Source organism: Notechis scutatus, chromosome 4, assembly GCF_049901735.1.
Source record: "Notechis scutatus isolate UNSWTSFEM ecotype Mainland chromosome 4, rNotScu1.2, whole genome shotgun sequence".
In the NCBI taxonomy this organism is placed as follows: domain Eukaryota; kingdom Metazoa; phylum Chordata; class Lepidosauria; order Squamata; family Elapidae; genus Notechis; species Notechis scutatus.
Genome location: NC_142012.1, coordinates 74152131 through 74171615, shown reverse-complemented (window position 1 = coordinate 74171615; position 19485 = coordinate 74152131). Strand labels below are relative to the sequence as shown.

At 47.0% G+C, this 19485-nt stretch overlaps 1 protein-coding gene across 1 annotated transcript in view; it reads right to left on the bottom strand.

Annotated features, from left to right (window-relative positions):
• CCDC6 (coiled-coil domain containing 6) overlaps nt 1-19035 on the bottom strand; it is a 42390-nt gene extending 23355 nt beyond the window's left edge. Inside the window, exons 1-2 of the mRNA XM_026674229.2 lie at nt 18642-19035; nt 4424-4573 (exon numbers count right to left, since the gene is read on the bottom strand). Coding sequence (XP_026530014.2) covers nt 4424-4573; nt 18642-18950 — 459 coding nt within the window. The 5' untranslated portion in view covers nt 18951-19035. The remainder of the gene's footprint in view (nt 1-4423; nt 4574-18641) is intronic.
• Between the last annotated feature and the right edge of the window lie 450 nt (nt 19036-19485).

Below are 19485 nucleotides of genomic sequence, written 5' to 3'. Positions count from 1 at the left end.
AAGTGGTTGGAGGAGGAAGTATTGACGGCTCCGGGCGAGACTCCCTGAACGCCTGTCAGACTCTTTTTCCAACGCTTTGTGGTGCCTTGAGGCGTCACGTTGGGAGGCCTTGGAAGGTTCCTTGTCCTGTCTAGAGCCCTTAGGTTCCTTGTCCTGCCTGCGCAAGTAGTGGGACTTTGCCTTAGCCTTCAAGGAAGGACGTTTAGAGGGATTGTCGTCTGCCATGTTAGATAATAAATACTAGCAAGGGCGGTTGGCTCGCCCAGATCAGGCCTGGATGAGGCCGGGTGACGATGAAGCTGGCCCGCTCCCCCTTTTGGAATTTGTTATGTACAGAGATAACAGAAATATATATACTCTAATTTGTAATTTTTCTTCTCCCTTTATTTATTTTTATGTTTTATACCAGGTGAATATACAGGTTCTCCGTATACCTCTATATATCTATGAGAAATATTGATGTACAAAAGGAATTTTTTTTTTTTTTCTTTTTGTATTTGTATTTCACATTAGGTGACAATATGCAATACATTAGCTTCAGGAGCTATACAGCCCCTGGTTTTAAAAATATCATATTTTTTTTTTTTTTCAATGTCATTGTAACTTTGAACAGTCACTAAACAAGCTGCTGCAAATCAAGGATAATATGCATTGTAGCCACAGATTTTTCAATGGGATTAAAACCCTCTATCAGGAATTGAACTCTTGGTGTTTTTTGTTTTTTGTTTTTGAAATCTATATAAACAGTAACCGTAACAGGGAGAACTGTATCTCAGTACAGGCCAATCAGTCAAATAAACGCCTGAGGCCTAGAGTTGAAGAGAGGGCCTCTGGCAGCAGGCCTCCAGACAAGAAAAAGAAAACCGGAGGGGGGGGGCTGCAACTTCGCCCCGAAACGGGCTGCGGGAGGCCAACAAGTAATAAAAGAGCGGGCCAGGTGGAAGAGATGGGCAGCTAAGCTTTAACCCAAGGCCTGGAGCTCCAATTCACCGCAGCTAAGTATTTGAAAATGGCGCCCGACCACGATGCGGAGCCAAAATGGCGGCCGCAAGCTGAACCGTCGGGACGCCTTCGGGACGGAAAAGGAGGGCTTGCTGGTCAGCTCAGCTCCTAGGGCCCTAGGGGCGATGACCCTCCCGATCGGCGTTTAGGGTGGGGGGGAATCCAGCAATAAAAGAAATGCGTGCCATAAGGCAACGTGGAGGCAGCAACGCGATCTGATAAGGGTGGGGGGGGGGTCGCGCTATCGCGCTGCGAGCCCACAGCTTCGCCCCAGGGACGGGGAAATTTTTCCCTTAAGTCCAGACCCTTTGCGCAGGAGGAGGAAGGAAAGGCAAACCTTATGAAGACGAAGTTGGAATAGGCAAGAAATAGGCAAGAAATGTACGATCAGCCAAGGAGCTCTCTGAAAACACAGCCTGACTCTTCGAGGCTGAGCAAAAGACTGGGGAGACGCTGCGCAATACCACGTGAGGGGGCGGAGCGTTTCCTCATCTAAAGCTCAGCCTGCAAGAAGAGGACTCAGAAGCACATCCCAGTCTCTGGATGCTCCGAGCGGCTCGAGGGAGAATATCCAAGGACCCAGTGTGCCTTATTGTGTAGGGTTGGAAATCCAGTGGCCCCTTTTCTGTTTTGTGAAATCAATTTCTCAAATTCTCTGAGAGGGGTGCAGAGTAAACCGTAATTCTATAAACCTAAGGGGGGGGGGATTTTTTTTTTCAAAGTAATAAGTAGCAGCTGGATACCAAATCAAGAGATAACTTTTCTTAGGAGGGTTCCAACCAAGTCACTTAAAACACTAAAGGAACTGGTGCCTGGTGCAAATCCAACAGGTTTATAATAAATACAGAGGTTGGAAATGTCAAATAGATGTCAGAATGCAAACAGTTGAGGGTCACAAGGGAGACAGTCTGTTCTTATACCCAGAATATCTCGTGGCTCCAATTCCATGAATGTTTTATTCTATAGTAAGGGTCTTCCCTTCCTAAATGCCTTCTAACAGGGACTCAAATGTTATCTTTGCAGAACATTATGGAACCAATGAGGCTGCTACAGAGAGCTAAAAGAACGAATCTTCCAAGGACAATATACACCAGATGCCACACTTACACACAGAGCAACACAAAGTTTTGACACTTATTGGGGGCTGGGGGAGGAGAAAAATTAGTTCCCTTACTTCTATATTTTAACTCTGTTTATCTAATAAAGTTCTCTTTATTATTATTATACTAACTAGCTTAAGGAAGTCTGAAAGCCATGGCAGACAGTTTTATAGACTCAAGCACATTTTTTCCATTAGTTTATGTACACCCCTGGACCGAGCAGCACTAAAAACTTCAAAAGAAAGAAATGGCAGGGCAAACACAGGTGGACAATCCCCAGAGACTTAGCCAGTGAACAGACAAGGACAAATTAAGCTATATATATTCCTTTCTTCCAACATATAAACATTTGGAAACATTGTGCTTTAAGAAATAAACAGTACCTCAGATTGACCGCTGCCTAATCCCTTTACAAAACCCAGTCCAAATGTTACAAAGGACATACACACTTCTGACTTCTCTGAAGCTCTTTAGCAAAGAAAGTTCTGCAAAACCAGGAGAATCCTTGGAAAAGATTCTCTCTTTCAGCCACCAGATCTGCACTTTATATCTCAAAAACAGATCCTGCTGACTGTACCTGCTCAAACAATAAAAAGTTGCCAGATCTCAAAGTACCAGAAGTACTTTTTGAATGATTCAGGAAGAACAGAGAGTTTTGAAAAACATAGTAACTAATATTATGCATTTAATAAACAAACTCTGGAACAGTTGCAACAATATCAATTCAGTTGAAAAGAAAACCTCAAGTCTAATACAGTTGCAAAAAAAAAACAAAAAAAACATTTCTACCTCTAGGTTGGCTGAAACCCAAAGGTGGCTAACTTGCAAAGTGGGAAATAAGCCAATTAAAACAGAGTAAGAGATCAGAAGGCAGTAAAATTCAGATTTGCTTAACAAAATATCTCCATAAAAAGATGCTATTCTCTCCTCTCCCTCTCCCCTTCCCTCTTGAGGGCTATTCATTTCCAGGAAGTGCATTCACCAGAAGCAGGCAAAACAGAGACATGAACAGCTAATGCAACACCATCCCCTGCAGGATCTTCAAAGAAAATCCAGGGTTCTCTAGGCAATCTAGGAGCCCAGCTCATCCTCCACAGAAAATTCCAGAATCTACATCGTTTTGCTCTCTGCAGTGCACCTCTTTGTGATGAACCAAGGCACGTGCATCTAGCAGCAACAGGTTCTAATAAAACTCTTTCAAAAAATTATAAAAGGCCTCAATCCAAGAGTGGTAAATTCAGCAACTCTGCATCAGCAGCATTGCAATGCAGAAGAGGAGGAGGAGGAGGAGGAGGAGGTATACTTTGCCTTTTTAGGTTCTGGATAGTATCATCTGAACCTTGGTACTTGGATATACAACATTATTTAAATGGAGGGCATTCCTAGTGGATCCTGGAAGGAAAAAAATATAGATCAAGAGAGCAAAGGTGAAATATAAACACTGTAGCTGTTTCCCTTGGCAGCCTTGGAAATCAAGACACACACACACACACACACACAATGTTCTGCAGGAGCCGAAGTGCGAAGGGACACACAAAGAGTTGATCCAAGGCAAATTCCAAAGCTATCCAAACACCCCTTTGGGTGATGAATCAGCTCAATCCGTGCGCTGAATCAGAGCCACTTGACGCCTTTTTTTTCAAACTTGGCACTTTTGGGGTGCCCAGATTTTCCCACCCCTAACCCAAGGAGGGCAGGGCAACCCTGGGACTTGACGTCCACACATCTCACAGGTACCCAACATTGCATTAGAGGCATTGGGGTGTCTGGGGGAGGGGGAACCTCTGCACAGGAGGAAACACCGCAGAGTTGAGATCGCTTGTTCCACTGAACGGCATCTTGGCGTGATTCACACATCACAACTCGCCTATTAATAATTTTAGCACAGGATTTTGAAAAGGCCTTTATCGATTAATTTTTGAAAATGGACTTTTAAAGCCTGGCAGCTTGGTTTCCCCTGGCCTCTGGTTTTGTTTTTTGTTTTTAATGGAGAAATATTCTTTTTTTGCAACCCTCTTTCTTCCTTTGGTTTGTTCACTCCCCTGTTTGGAATGTTTAGCCGATAATGGCGGTTAAGCCATTTTTCCTTTGACTTCCCAAAGGTGCTTTTTCAGGAGGCAACTGGACTTTCCTCTTTTTCTTCGAAGACGTTTCGCTTCTTCAGCTCTGCAGAATCCCTGTTTCATTCTAACACCTGTTGCTTAAGGGCCTGAAACGATGGTTCCAGTGATAACAAAGGCACTTCCTATCTAACAAGAAGAATGGCCCGAGCAGTTCTTATTTTGGGACCCAGGTGTGGGGGGTAATCAAAGAAGACATACCTGCATCAGCTTCCTCGAGAGTTCGTTGGTGAGAAATTCCTCCTCCTTTTCATAATTCACGGCCAACGTCTCCTTCTCCTTCTGCAAAGCTTGAATCTTCTTAAACAAGGTGTTGCTGATGAATTCCTCTTCTTGCTCGGCTCGGGCTTGCTGGAAGAGAAACCACAAGCTGAGAGCCAGGCAACTGGTCTGGAAGGCCACCCTGTAACTTCCTCGGCTGATGCTCTGCTGCCACTCAACTAAACAAGACCGGGGATGGAGGGGGGAAAGAACGGGGGGACACCAAGAGATCTGCCCTGAAAATCCAAGCCTGATCTCTTTGCTGCCACCAGCATTGGACCTCATCCTGTCCATGGAGGGTCTAGGTCTGGGTCTCTGCTCTAGAGCAGGGGTCGCCAACCTTTTGGACCTCAGGGACCACCAAACTCATAATTTTAAATCCTGCAGACCAGAGACCCTGGGAAAATTCCCAAAAAAAGTCTGCAGGAAAATTCCCCACCCCGTTTTCCTACTGATCGATCATTCTTTATTTGGGATTGCAGGATACCGTCTCCAGCTCCGTTCTCAGGGAGAGAGAGAGAAACTTTTGGCTTCATGCAAGGAAAGCAGCAGAAGTCTTTCTTTCTCTCTCCCAAACTCCACCAGAAATGAGTCTTTTGAGACTTATCACACCGGCGCAGGCTCTTGGAGCAGGAGGCCTTGCAGGGTCCCAAAGACTCATTTCTGGTGGAGTTTGGAGGAGAGAAAGAAAGACTTTGGCTGCTTTCCTTGCGTGCAGTCAAAAGCAGCAGAAGAAAGAAGCAGCCTGGTGGCCAGGCAAGGTGCTAGGGTGAGTGGGGCAAGTTGGCCCCCTTCACTCCCCGCCCCCTCACTACCTCATGTTGTTTGCAATGCAAGCGATGCAAGCCTTGTGTTCCTGCAGGCCATGTTGGCGGCACAGTCTTGTGTTCCCACACAGCCTGGATTAATTGCTTTGGGAGGGTGCTTTGAGGATGACATTTTTCTGGGGACCACCAAAATTTTCTTGTGGACCACCAGTGGTCCCCAGCCTACTGGTTGGCGACCACTGCTCTAGGCTGCCACGGAGGAAAGGTAGGGACCCCAGTGCCAGAAATGCTCTCTTGCAGTCAGAGTGCTTGACTCCAGAAATGAAGCCACACCAACCAACACAAGCCAGGATGGATGTGACTGTGAAAAGGATATTGTGGGGGGCGGGAGGTGTTTTCTGTAATACTCTTGACACAAACAGCCCATTTTTCAGCTTCAAGGCGTTCGTGGGCAGAGATTTGTTCCTGTCACTGCACTGAGCTTCCTGGGACAGACTGCAAATAATTTTAGCCATCGCTGATGCCGACCCTCCTATTCCTCAACTGCAGATCAGAACAGTCTCAGAGCCAGTCACTTGGAATAAAGTCATTCCCAACTGCCCATCGTGCTTGGCTTTAGTGTAAGCACCCCTGAGAGGGAGGTGGGAGGGATGAAGGGGATGAAAAAGAGAACAACCTACTCTTGGTGAACAAGAAGCCATCCACCCATCCTGGGCAGGATGAAAACACAGAGCAACCCAAAGAGTTTTCTTTTCTCTTTCCTCTACTCTTACAGGACCACAGACCTCACAGTCCTGAGAATAAAGTTCAAAGCAAACTTCGAAGCATGGAACAAGGGAGCCAAGCCGTGGCTTCCATGCAAAACCGCTCCACCAGTATCCTTTGGAGTTTACGACTTTCCTGGACTGAAGTGAATCTTATTGGTGCAACCATTCAACCTGCCAATCTGGTTTCGCCAGGCAATTGCAAAACGGATGGAACAAGGAGCGTAGAAGCACAAGGGTCACTCAACTCAGCCTAACTGTTGATTAGAGACAAAGCAACCCAACTGGCTAGAAAGGGAAATGTCGAATATAACGTGAGAACTCTCCACCTTCCCTGGATCTCACAGAATGCCTGCAAATGATCTCTGCGTGTTGCCAGCAGCTGGGAAAAAGAGATCGATGCCCTACAGCCTTGCCTTGAACTTGAGAAGGAAGAGCAGGCAAAAGATTAGGATCAAGAGAAAGGGATGGAGGCCAAGTTGACAGGACTGGATTTAAAGCGCTATTACGATGACAGCGGATTAACGTATGATTACCCCTCACATATTAATGATTACCCTGTTGAAGCACGTTCAAAAGCACAGGCCCCACGAGGTTGAGAAGAGCTCTGGTGAGGGGGTGCATGCAAGGGTGGGGAGAGGTACATGATGGGAAAGGACAGATGATGGATGGACGGACAGACACACAGTGCAAGAAAAACTAAGGTAACAGATTAACTGAGTTGGAAGGTCGGGGGTGTCAAACTCAACTTCATTGAGGGCCACATTAGAGCTGTGGTTGACCTTGGAGGAGGGGGGCAGGGGGACATGGTCAACTGGGTGGGCGGGGCCAGCTTGATGCCACTCCCCAAAATGCTGGTATGTTTCCTCTTCCCTATGGAAAGACCGGGCCGAAGCTATGCTGATCTGATCTTTCGCCTTCGCGTTGGGTAGACCAGGACTTTTGGGCCGGATCTGACCACACTGTGGGCTCTATCCAGCCTGCAGGCTTTGAGTTTGACACCCTTGTTATAGGTCATCTACATTCTATACCAGCCCCTCCCCACCCCTCCGGCCAAGCGGGAGACCCTACACCACCTCTGACAGAGGGCAGTCCAATCTCTTCTTGAAAGCCTCCAGTGATGAAGCTCCCACAATGTCCAAAGGCAACTTCTGTTCCATGGGTTGGTTGTTCTCACTGTCAGGAAATGTCTTATTTCCAGGATGAATCTCTCCTTGCTCAGTTTCCACCCATTATTCCTTGTCTGGCCTTCAGGTGCTTTGGAGAATAGCTTGACCCTCTCCTCCTCTCTGGGGCAGCCCCTCAAATATTGGAAGACTGCTACCATGTCTCCCCTGGTCTTTCTCTTCACTAGACTAGCCAGGCCCAGTTCCTGCAACTGTTCCTCATATGCCTCCAGTCCCCTAAACTAAACTAGAACCTAGTATGTGAAAAACCTTTAGAACAAAAGTCTTCAAACTTGGCAAGTTTAAGACTTGTGGACTTCAACTCCCAGAATTCCTGAGCTAACATGATTGGAGGAAGAATTCTGGGAGTTGAAGTCTACATGTCTTAAAGCTGTCAAGTTTGAAGACCCCTGCTTTAGAGAATGCTGGAAAAGTTGGTTCCTCTGCTGAACCATTATGACCCGTTGCTTCAGGAAATGGTTAACTGGAACCAGACCACAGCTGACTCCGTTGTTAGTTTTTTATTTAATCTTCTCTTTGGAACTCACATCCAAGATCTTCAAGTCTGGAATACCCTGGTCTGGAAGATTTAGTTTTAGAAAAGTAGGAGAGCAATTTCAGAACAGCTGTGTGTGTGTGTGTGTGTGTGTGTGTGTGTGTGTGGAGGAGGAGGAGGGGATTGGACACTCTGCACCCCTTGCTGGAAGTAAACTCTGATTCACACAAAGCCAACATTTCTCTTAAGCTTTGTAAGACATGTACAATTCATATTATGATTTGCTGTCAGCTGCAGAGAAGGTCATTCTGACATTTTCCACAAACCATAACTTTAAAATCCTTGGCTAGCACTACATGCAGCAGTACAGAGAACAGAACTCAGCATTTGATTGCAATTATGCATCTGCCATCTTTTTTTAATTCCTTCTTATGGGTGGAGAAGTGGCATAAGTACCATTAATCATCCATGCAGAAAAACACACCTCAGGAGAAGCAGCGCTGGAAAGCTATCAGAGCTCCAAGGAGGCGGCCCCTGACATCAAATCTCGTGCAGGGATTCGGGCTGCCACTATCCACAGCCCATCGCAATCTCCTTGACGGTTGTTCTTGCAAATTTTCACACGTTTCACTTCTTTACAGAAGCTGTGTTGGTATCTCATAGAAAGACATTTTATTGCAGAGATTGGATTGTTACTAAGCCAGCCTTCTTTACCCAGATGGGGCAGGAGGACCGTTCTGGAAGCAGAAGTGCCACATTTGGTGCATGCAATCATAGGAGATCAATACTTATGAAATTCTGTGTGATGACCCAAAGGGGCGTGGCACAAAGGCAACACAGTCACATAAGTAAGAAAAGTCCCTTTAGTACCTCCAACTTTGCCCCCAATGTCCAGGTTACCTTCGGCTGGAGAAAAAACTCTCCTAAGAACAGCCTTTAAGTGGAGGAAATTCAGTCTGAAAACAAAGTACATACAAACTGGAAATAAAAATCCACACAAACCACGCTGGAACAATTGACTGGACAGGGCAGGAGAAGGAATTTCAGACTTGAAAGGCCAACAAAGCACACACAGTTGGGAAGACGCCAGGAACCCAGATAAGCCTTGACCACATAATTCACGACTTGCTGCCAACAACTTTACTGTGCACAGCTTCCCTTTTTAAACACTGTGTTCCCAGCTGCAGCTAATGAAGGGAATCAGGGCCCTTTCCTCCCCCGTAAGCCACGCAACTCACGTTGCTCCCTTCTCCGTTCCTCCCTGTGTGCCCTAGGATGAAGAGAGGATGGGCCTGGGTCTTCCTCTGAATTCCCTCTCCCTTGTACTATCTCTCCCCTGCTCTGCCCAGCCGGTCTTTAACCTTCCCCAGTTTCTTCCACAGCCACCGGAGCCACACTCCCACTCCCTGTCAGCTGCTCGGCCTACCCCTCCGAATCGAATTCCGACAGGGGCATGACATTCTGGAAGACATCAGGGAGCATCAGGCTTTTCCATCAGTGGCTTGTGGCACCCAGGAAGCCTTATTTTAAAAAGAGAGCCACTCTTACTGAGTAACAAAACGTAAGGATTTAAGAATGCTGGCTGACTTGGAGTGGGGGTGAGGTTTATTCTGCGAGGCCCAGCGGTGAATCCTGCAAGAGAAGAAAGGCTGGTGGGGAGGCCTGGCATCAAGAAAATTGGGGGGTGGCTTCAAGTCCTCTCCCAAAATCAGGCAAAGACATTTGAGCTGAGAAGGAGGTGGAGAATTTTAAATCCTGGGCCAAAGAACCAAGGATCTCAAAGGATGTTTACTGCGAATCTCTACTTTCCAAAACGCAGCCTCAGACCTCAAAGAGGCAGGAAAAACTTGACAGTCTGGCTCAGTGAGTCTGGCAACGGAAAGGTGGCACAGAAAAAGACTCTGGATTGCCAGAGGAGAGAGTTAGGTAAGGCAATCTTTGATCCAGCGATTTCTCCAGGGCACAAGGCAGCAGCATAGCCGAAGCCTCGGGAATGTCCTTCTGGGGACAGCTCAGGCACCACCCAGGAGCAGCAGAGACCATCAGCCCCAGGCAACTCCTTGCCAGCAGCTCTAGAGGAAGCCGAAAAGGCTCCAGGGCATCATTTCAAGGGCTGCTCCCAAGTGGGCCGAGGTTCACTTAATGAGCCCTGGCAGAGGCAAAACCTTCAGGGTGTGTGTGTGAAATGGGAGGACGTAAAGCTGAGGCGGAAAGGCTTATAAAGAAGAACAAGAAGAAGGATTTGCCAAAACTTTTTCAAGCAGGGCTAAAATGAAGGGCAAAGAAAGGAAAGAAGAAAAAAAGAAGGAATATTCTATGGGACCGTGACTGAGACTTCAACGCGCTACGACTGAGTGGCTGCTCCAAGCCGAGCCCCCGAGGAAGAACCTCCTCTCTCCTCAAAAGCCAGGCCACCTCCAGATCAGGGGTCTCCAATCTTGGCCACTTTAAGACTTGTGGACTCCAACTCCCAGAACTCCTCCTCCTCCAGTCATGTCAGCCCAGGAATTCTGGGAGTTGAAGTCCACAAGTCTTAAAGTGGCCAAGGTTGGAGACCTCTTACTCCAGAGGATTCTGAGCAGGATCTGGGATCCTGAAAGATCCTCTACCTCCCTCTGGAGTCTGGAAAGACACCTCTGCCTAGCAAAAAAAGGTCCAGACATTGCACAGCTTAGGCAGGGCATGTGGGCCTTTAAAAAACCCACCATGAACCACAGCCTGAAACTGTATTTCTTGCTTTCATAGTGAGAAGGCATCCTAAGATCAAGGGGAAGGGAGGATTATTTTGTATTTACAGAGCTGGAGTGGATCTCCAGAGGCTTAAACTTTCATTAGTCTCGGAGTTCATCAGGCATCTTGTGAGAGCTCTGTGGGGAAATTCAATCTTTGCACTAGTTTCTCTCTCTCTCTCTCTCTCTCTCTCTCTCTCTCTCCCCCTTCTCTCTCAGAGACGGACACAGCCACACAGGCAGGAACCCAGAGGGTAAAAAAGGGCTAAGGAACACTCTTGCCTTCTGTGAGGTCCTCCCAACTTCCTCCTGATTGGGTGTGGTAAGACGGGGCATCAAGGAAATGGGGGAAAGGGGACACTTCAAAAACTACCGCAAAGGAATTTCGGCTTGATAATCCTGAGAAGGAAATGAGGCATGGAAAGAGAGAACAAAAGAAATGGAATCAAACTGATTTGCTGGCTGGCAACCCCTTGGTCTCCATCTTAACTTCCTCATTTCGTTAAACGCCTGGAATTGGAAGTTAATTATGACTACAGATGCTGAGATTGACCTCAGGGTATGTTCATGATATTAGAATCACAGATGAGCCTCCCCACTGTTCTTTCTATCACCCATGTTAAAGGAAGACAGTGAATTTGCATCTTTATTGAGCCAAGGTGCTGTTACTTGAATTCCAAATTCTATTTTGAAATGTATATAAAGCCCCACTAAAGGGTACCCGCCTCACAGAGTATCTTTTCCTTTAATTTGCAACAGATTAGGCTTTTCATATCTTTTTGACCCGAAACATCTCCACATATGGAAACCAAGCTCCAGCATTAGGCTATCAATTAATCACATTGCTCCCAGCAAGAACTGAGTTTAGCCAGGATGTGTGTGTGGGTTTGGACAGAAGCAGCAGCCAGAGTCATCAATAAGATGTGAAAAGTAAGTCAAAAGGATTAAGCGGTGTCAATGATAAATGAATCCGTAATTTCATGCAAATTAAAATATATTCCTGAAATAGAACAAATCTCATTTGACTTTTAAGAAGGAATAAAATATACGAGCCACGGTCTTCACACCTATCAGTGCTAGAGAGTGAAAATTCACAAGGACCATCTTGGGTTCCCCTGGAAGAACGGCAAAGTATTCAAGAATTTCTCCTCCTCAAGAGCTTTTTAGAAAGGCCACCTTTTCCTATAAAGTCAGAGGAACTTTTTTTTAAAAAAAGTTAAGCTTTAGAAAACTATTCAGAGAAGAAAGTTTCAGGCAACGGTGTTTAGTTTCCCCAACATATAATCATTTAACTTCAAAGATGGAGTGGGAAACAAGAGTGATTAGAACACTAAGAACAGGTTGCAAGTTGTCCCCCCCCCAGGCTGTCCTAACTTCGAATTGTTGTTAAATGATTATAAGTCCAGGACTAATTCTACTTTTCCCTCCAGATCTCTACTCTGCTTCTCTTTTGCAGGTGGGAAGTCCTCAGATCCCAAACCTAACTTAGGCTCCCCTTGGCAGTGAGAGACCCTTGGCAAAGGCCCACTGACAATGGTTCAATGTCAGGTAGACTCCCTAACAGGAGAGCATGTTAGTAACTTAAGAAAGCTATTATTTCACAAGTTGTTTTCTTGCAGTTGTCTCTCTTCGCAGGAAGCAACTAGAATAACAGAATGTGGTGGAAGACACAGTGCTGGTGTGTCAAAAGGCTGGCAGGAAGTATTATTATTCCTGGAAACTTGAAAAAGGCTTACCTGCCACAATGTTTAGCATTTCTGCCCTGTAAACTGCAGAGTTCAGTTGTTGGTGGCTTTTTATAGGACACGTGGAGGGGAGACAAAAGAGCACATCCAATTTCCACTGTGCTCCACCGTGCTATCAAATCCCTTTGCAGCTTTCCGTTTTGGTCTTCTCCCTGAAATTTCCTTTGGACTTTCTCTTATGAGGGGGAATGTGCCATTATTCAAATAAGGTCATGCCATGCGCTGTGCATTCGGAAGAACCCACAGGATGAATTGGACGGAGTAAAAAAATAAAAAGAGAGAAGAAAAAAGAGCAGCAGCTGCTTAAGCCCCAACAGGCTTTGGGCTGCAGCCCCTCAAAGCCTCCCCCCCCCCAGTTATGGGAGTTGCATCTGAAAGAGGGCTGTTCCTGCTCTAAGGGGAGGGGTCTCTCTTCTTGCAATGAAGCAGAAGACAACCAAAGGATCCTGGGTGAGCTGCTCTGCACTTTGACCATCTTCCCTCAAGTCAACTGGCAGCAGTCTTTAACACAACTGAGCAGCTCAGAGAACCTCCACACTCTGGCCTAAATTCCCTGTTTCTTCTCAATAGAATAGAATAGAATTCTTTTATTGGCCGAGTGTGATTGGGCACACAAGGAATTTGTCGTTGGTGCAAATACTCTCAGTGTACATAAAAGAAAAGATACATTCGTCAAGAGTCTAGAATCATCAGGTACAACACTTAATAAGAGTCATAGGGCACAAATAAGCAATCAAATCATACTAGGAAACAGTCAATATAAATCATTAGGATACAAGCGATAAAGTTACAGTCCTACAGTCACAAGTAGGAGGGGATGGGCGGTAAGGAGTGATGAGAAGATTAATAGTAATAGTAGTGCAGACTTTGTAATAGTTGAACAGTGTTGAGGAAATTATTTGTTTAGCAGAGTGATGGCGTTCGGGGAAAAACTGTTCTGGTGTCTAGTTGTTCTGAGCTAAGTTTGACTTCTGATGAGCCCCGAGATCTCTTTGAGGTTTCCTTTCCAAGAGCAGGGAAAGGACCAATAGGACTGGGCAGTCCCGCGATCATCTCCGGTCATCCAAGTTCAGGCCCAGGCCCATGCGCACACACCCAGAGGCAGCCGTTCATATGGAAAGGGGGGGAAAGGATGGGCCATTTTGTTAACCAAGAGTAGGACAATCTCTTTTGTACCCCACCTCTCTTCTACCAAGAGCTAACAAGGAAAAAGGAAACTGTCAACTCATAAAATATATCTATGGTCGTTTTAGAGTTGCCAACAGAAAGGGAGGGGAGGAAAGGGGTTTGAAAGTGCAGTGTGGCAGCAGTGCATTCCATACATAGTTTTTCACAGATAGTAATTGGGTGACTGAAGTTTCTGCCCCGCAAAATTCTAACTGGAGAGCATGATTGATGACTCTTGGCTATGGAGGTGTCTCATTGGAGAATATGAATTATGATACACCCAGGGGGTGGAGGAAAACCAGGGTAAAGGGTGACAATGAATGATGTGTCTCAGAGTCGGCTACACCCAGGTAGTGCCGGACATATTAATTCCCAATAAATCCTTTTGAAGTTTTGGAAGTTTGGCTCAAGACTTGTGATTTAATTGGAGTAACTGCAGGAATCCTGACAGAAACTCTACTGCACACAGGCTCCATTTTCATCTATTTGCCGTAAGCTTCCAGTTCAGATTCCTTCATTGGACAAGGAAAGAACCTGGACCTCTCTCTGCTCTTAATTCAGCCCCCCGTTGACTCAGGGAGAGGACTACCACCTCGGCCACCCATCCCCTGTCCTGCACCTTCACCACCAGAACCTCAGGCCTTTTCCCCAGCATTGTGTCTCAACAAGAATGCGAAACTTCAATTAGCTTCTCTCCTTGTGTTGAAGTGCTCGGCCATGGCCTGCTGATCAGCCACCATTAGAAACGACACAAGAGCCCTTCGGGTCAGGCACACAGTAGGACAATGCTTGGGAAAATAATCTTTTGCTTGAAGTAAACTAAGATGGAGAGAAAGCCTGTCCAGCGTCTCTGTGGGTAGAGCCAGCATGCAAAGAGAAAACACGGAGAGGAGCGTCAGGAAACATCCGACTCAAAAGTATTTGTGGAGGAGGTGAGGTCCCTGTGCATCTCAGTGTAACTCCTCCATTCAGCCTGCAGCCAGATAATTGTTCCACATTTCTGAATCAAAAGCAATTACCTCTGACTTCCGCTCAGAAAGGGCTTACTCCAAATAATCTCAGCCTTTGGAGAAAAGCTCCTCTGGCAACCAATCCTCTTAGGTAGCCAAGTAGTTTGTTTGAGGGCCTCCAACTGAAGGCTGTCCCCATTTTTCTTTCTCTTTCAGAAGAAGGCAGGCATCTGCTGTCAGAAACTGGCTGATTCCAACAGACGTTCATCCCTCCAGCGATACAGACCATACACTCTGCTCCCTTTTGATTTTAGGATCAAAACAGATTGCCTTCATCCGCAGGATGCAGGTCTCATAATCTTTCCCCAAAAATTAAAAAAAAGAAAGAAAGATGGGGCTGCAGAAACAGACCAAAGAAATTCAAGGATCTTAGAACCTCTCAGAAACTGAAGGATTGGTGGCAGCAAAGCAGTTCCTCTCCAGATTCTCTCCTGGGAAACAGGGGTGTTGTGTTTGGGGAGCGTGTTTTCCAGTTTCCAAATTGGTCCACTATCTCCCAAAGATTGCAGAACCATCTTATAAACATTATTTTTCTGACCTTTCATTAATGCTAGTTCAATTCTCTTCATCTTAAATTCATCAGGAGAAATGCCTGAATTATATAGATACATTTAAATATATAGATTCCCATTTGTATTTAAAACATGAACTGAAATTTTGACCACTGAAAAAAGAGGATAGTGCCGTGACAATAGCAAAAGTTCAAGACTTATGGCAACAATACTGTACAATGCAACAGTACTGTCCCTGTGGCTATGGTCTGTCCATCTGCTTCAAGTGATTCTATCAGCACCTCTCTTCATGTTACCGTTTCACTGGATTTTTCAAAACCTCAACAGGTTTTGTAACCAAGATATTAAATATTTTAAATGCTCCTTTTACAAAGATATTCAGCGATATGAAAGGGGGATGCCAACAGGTTGCTAGCTAGAGAACTGCTGTACCATGTCCATATGTTTCCTCATCTTTCCATCATATCTGACAATTCATCTCCCAAAATTCTGAATATACAGAAATGTTTAGGCTGAATTCTTACTGTGTAAGACAGGAGTCTTCAAACTTGACAGTTTTAAGGCTTGTGGACTTCAACTCCCAGAATTCCTCCTCCAGTCATGTTAGCTCAGGAATTCTGGGAGTTGAAGTCCACAAGTCTTAAACTTGCCAAGTTTGAGCATCCTTGGTGTAAAATGACAGCACTAAGAGATGGTTTCAGGGAGACCGCATAATGTGAGCCTGTGTGAGAGTGTGTACCCGGCAATGCTCCTTTTAAAGCATCTTCTCAAAATTATTTATCTTCATTTCCATGGATTTTGTTCACTGTCTTTTTCTGATTTTCCCTTATTACAGGGATTGTGAGCGCCTTGTGAATTGCCTGGGTATGTTGATTATATGGCAATGGTGTTGGTTAAGAAAATACTGGAAGTGAATTATGGAGAGAGAAAAAACATTTGATTACATTGTTTCATGTTCTTTCTTTTCCTTCTAGTCCTCAGACTGAGGTGTGGGGGTGATTATGACAGCTTCTTTTTTAAATTATTAAAGGGAAAATAGGACCTCCTTCTTAGCAATCCAGAAGACTGGTATAATGCTTCATTTCATCTCCATGCAGTTTATCCTTCAAAATCTAATTATTATTAGTGAGTATATTTTTAGCGATGATGTTCACATTTGAACTTTTCAAATGACTAAGCTGTCCATTTTTAAACTGAAAATGATGGCAAAGACAAACATCTTTCACACAAGAATCATTCAAACCATTATCACGTATTTTTTGTGCTTTGATCCTTCTGATTCTGAACACCGCTTTACATTCATGCCTCATAACTATTAAGGGCAATCTCTGAATGTTTAAGGCTGGATGGCTGGATGATCAGGCCCACATCTTGCAACACAGTGTTCAACAAACGGAGCAAACTCGCAAATTATAGTTCTGTAATAATAAAGTGACCCTTATGAATTTACACGCAGATAAATGGTTATTAAATTTTCAGCATTTAAGTATGTTTTTATAACACCATAAAAGGAAGCAGTAATTTGAGGAGAAATGCCATAATTTGCAAGGTGTCCATAAGAATTTATTTGTGCTGACTCTTGAGTACTGTATTTGTAAGTGAACAGTTCCATCATGATAAAGAAAGGAGTTACATTATTTTAATATGTAAATTTTAATTGGCTAGCATTCTGCCACTCTAAACTTGCGGAGATTAATAATATACATTATTATTTTTAAGGCTTGAATTCTGCTGTATTATAAACTGATTTTGAATGGGATAACTTTGAAATGCAGATAGTTAATACTAATGCAATAAATAAAACAATGTGATTATTAACTTGTATGCTTGGTATCTCTCATTAGAAGTTTCCCTAAGTAAATACAAATTATTAGAAGAAATGTACAGTTGTGTGAACTAGATAGAAGACCTTCTCCCGGTCTGGTTCAGCATTTTTTACAAGGTTTTTCAGTGCAACTCGTTTGTATGTAATTGTGCATTCACATGATTAGAAGTCTCTTCAGTGTCAAGGTGAAAGTACCTGTCAGAGTACTTCTGATTAGAAATGCCATATTTCATTAATTTCTGATTTCGTAAAGAGGAGCTGAAAAGAAATCTCAGTAATTGAGCTGGATGTGGGCACTATAACTCAGTAGATACATCAAATGCTTACTATTTTGGACCCCCCCGCCCCAGAATAGATCCAATCTTCAAAAGCCACAGCCACTCAAACATTAGGACCACGAACGACACATCCAAAGAGATCCTTCAACATGCCCATTTTTAACTCCAGAAGACATTTAAAAGCGAGGAGGGGAGTTCCACATGCAACTCAACTCTCCAATCAACTCCTCTTCCAGCTTAGTCCAGAAATGGGCTTGCTGGGTTATTCTCAGCCTTTTTTTTTTTGAAAACTTTGCAGTTATATCACTGCCTGTCACACACAGATAGACGGACAGATCATTGGTGCTGTTCTACCGGTTCGGCCTGGTTCTGGCCTACCGCTAGTGCTGAAGATCAGCTGAGATCGAACCGGTTCTCTCTGATGTGCTGCTGTTGGGTCCACCTGGGCTCCCATATTGACCTTTATTCCCTGCCTTTGAAGCTCAGCTGCTCTGTGTGGCACAGCAGTGCCGCGAGTCAGCTGCTGAAGCTACAGGGATTGCAGGAGGTGAGTAGGAAACGCCTGTGTGTGTGTTTGGCATGTGTGCAAAGCGTGCCCAGCTAGCCACGCCCACCGAACCTTTGGCAAACCTCTTTGAAACCCACCCCTGGGACGGACACCCACTTTGGAAAGTCAAAGTGATTTTGCAGGTCACTGCAGCATTTCAAGCAATAACAGAGAGTCGACCAAATTAGCAGACAAGCAGGAAGTGTGCACACCTCGGGTTCTTGCCTTTACACCTTGAAACCTAACTCACAAAAGAGGCATGCATTTCTGTCCTAAAAGAGAGATTTTAAAAATCGTTTCTCCTAATTGGGTGGAAGGAGGAGGAGCCCTTATCCACAGATGTATTGTTCAAGAAGTACAATATTTATCTTCGTAAGGTCATCCTGCCCATCCCTCTGCTTCTTTACGCCAATATTCCTGGTTTGTCTCCCAAGGTGACTTCCTACCTAGGCGGTTTTTCCCAACCACAAAAAAAAACACCAGAAGCCACAAGGAAGACCTGCCCTAAAGTGGAACAAAACCCCAGAAACACCCCGAAAGGCGAAGACAGACAGACAGCTCAGCAGAAACCTGCCTGCCTTCCATCCATCCACCCACCCACCCTGAGCTTGCTTGCCTTCCCAGAGCACTCCGAGGATTGCCTGGCAAGCTGGTGGGGGGCCGTCCTTCCCCCGGGGAAGCAGCCAGGCTGGGTGAGGGAGAAACGGGGTGGGTGGGAGGAGGAAGAGGAGGATTGGGCAGCTGCACCCCGTGAATCCTGGGGTGGTACCTCCACCCCGGTTGGCCCTGGGCTGGGGAGCCAGAGGCGAGGGTCTCCCCTTCCCACCCGAGGGTCCTTGGGGGCAGGTGGGGCGGGAGGAGGGCGGCCCCGTCCAGAGAGGGTGAGCCGGAGGACGAGGGTCCCAGTCCCCCGGGGTGACCTGGGGCGGCCCCCGCCTGAATCCCCCCAGCCGACCCGCAGGGGGGGAGGGGGAAGGTCTCCTGTCCGGGCTGCCCTCCCTCCCCCTTAGCAGAGCCACCTTTCCCGGAGGCCCCGCCAGAGGGTCCCTGGGGAGGGGGAGGGCCGCGCCCACTATTCTGCCCCCGGCCCCGACTCGGCCTGCGGGGCTGGGCCTCCCTGCCTGCCTGCGGGTCCCGGGCGGGGCCACTCACGATGGTGACGCTGGCCTTGCGCAGGTCGCGGTTCTCCTCCTGCAGCGCTTTGCACTTGAGCTTGTAGGTCTCCAGCTCGATCTTCAGCACCTTGTTCTCCTGCTGCAGCGAGGCCAGCCGGTTGGTCAGCTCCTCCAGGCGGAACGGGGAGATCACGATGCCGCCCGCCTTCCCGCCGCCGCCGCCCCGGGAGCCCCGCCGCTGCCGCCGACGGGGAGCCCCGGCCGGCCCCGACGACGACGCCTCCGCGGCCCCGCCGCCGCCGCCACCGCCGCCGTCCGTGTCGCTCTCGCTGGCGCTGTCGGCCATGCTGGCCCAGGGAGGCGGGGAGGGAGGCCGGGCCGAGCCAGGCGCCCTTCTCGCTTCTGCCGCCGCCGCCGCTGCTCCTCTCTCGCTCTCTCGCTCGCTGCTGCTGCTGCTGCTGCTCCGCCTGCCGCGCCGCCTTCCGCCCCGCGCGCTCTCGCCCGCCCGCCCGCCAAGAGGAGCGCCTCCGAGGCCGCCCGCCGCGCCCACAGCGGCCCCTCCGGCGCCCTCCGGCACTGCACCCTCCTTCCTCCTCCGCAGCCTCAAAGGCGTCCCTTTCTCCGCCCTGCCCCTTCCTCTCTTCGGGGGGGGGGGTCAGCCTTTCTTGGCGTCCGGCAGCTGGTGGGAGGGTCTTTCCAGATTTCTAGCTCATGGGCGGCCCGGGACTGCCGGCACCGAGAACCGTCTTTGCTCTCCTTGCTTCCTGAGGCGGGTCTCACCATTCAAAGGTCTCTCTCACACACGCGCGCGCGCAAACACACACGTCTCTCCCCGGGCAGCCTCTCCCATTAGACAAGCTGGAGCAACCCAAGGGGGGCTG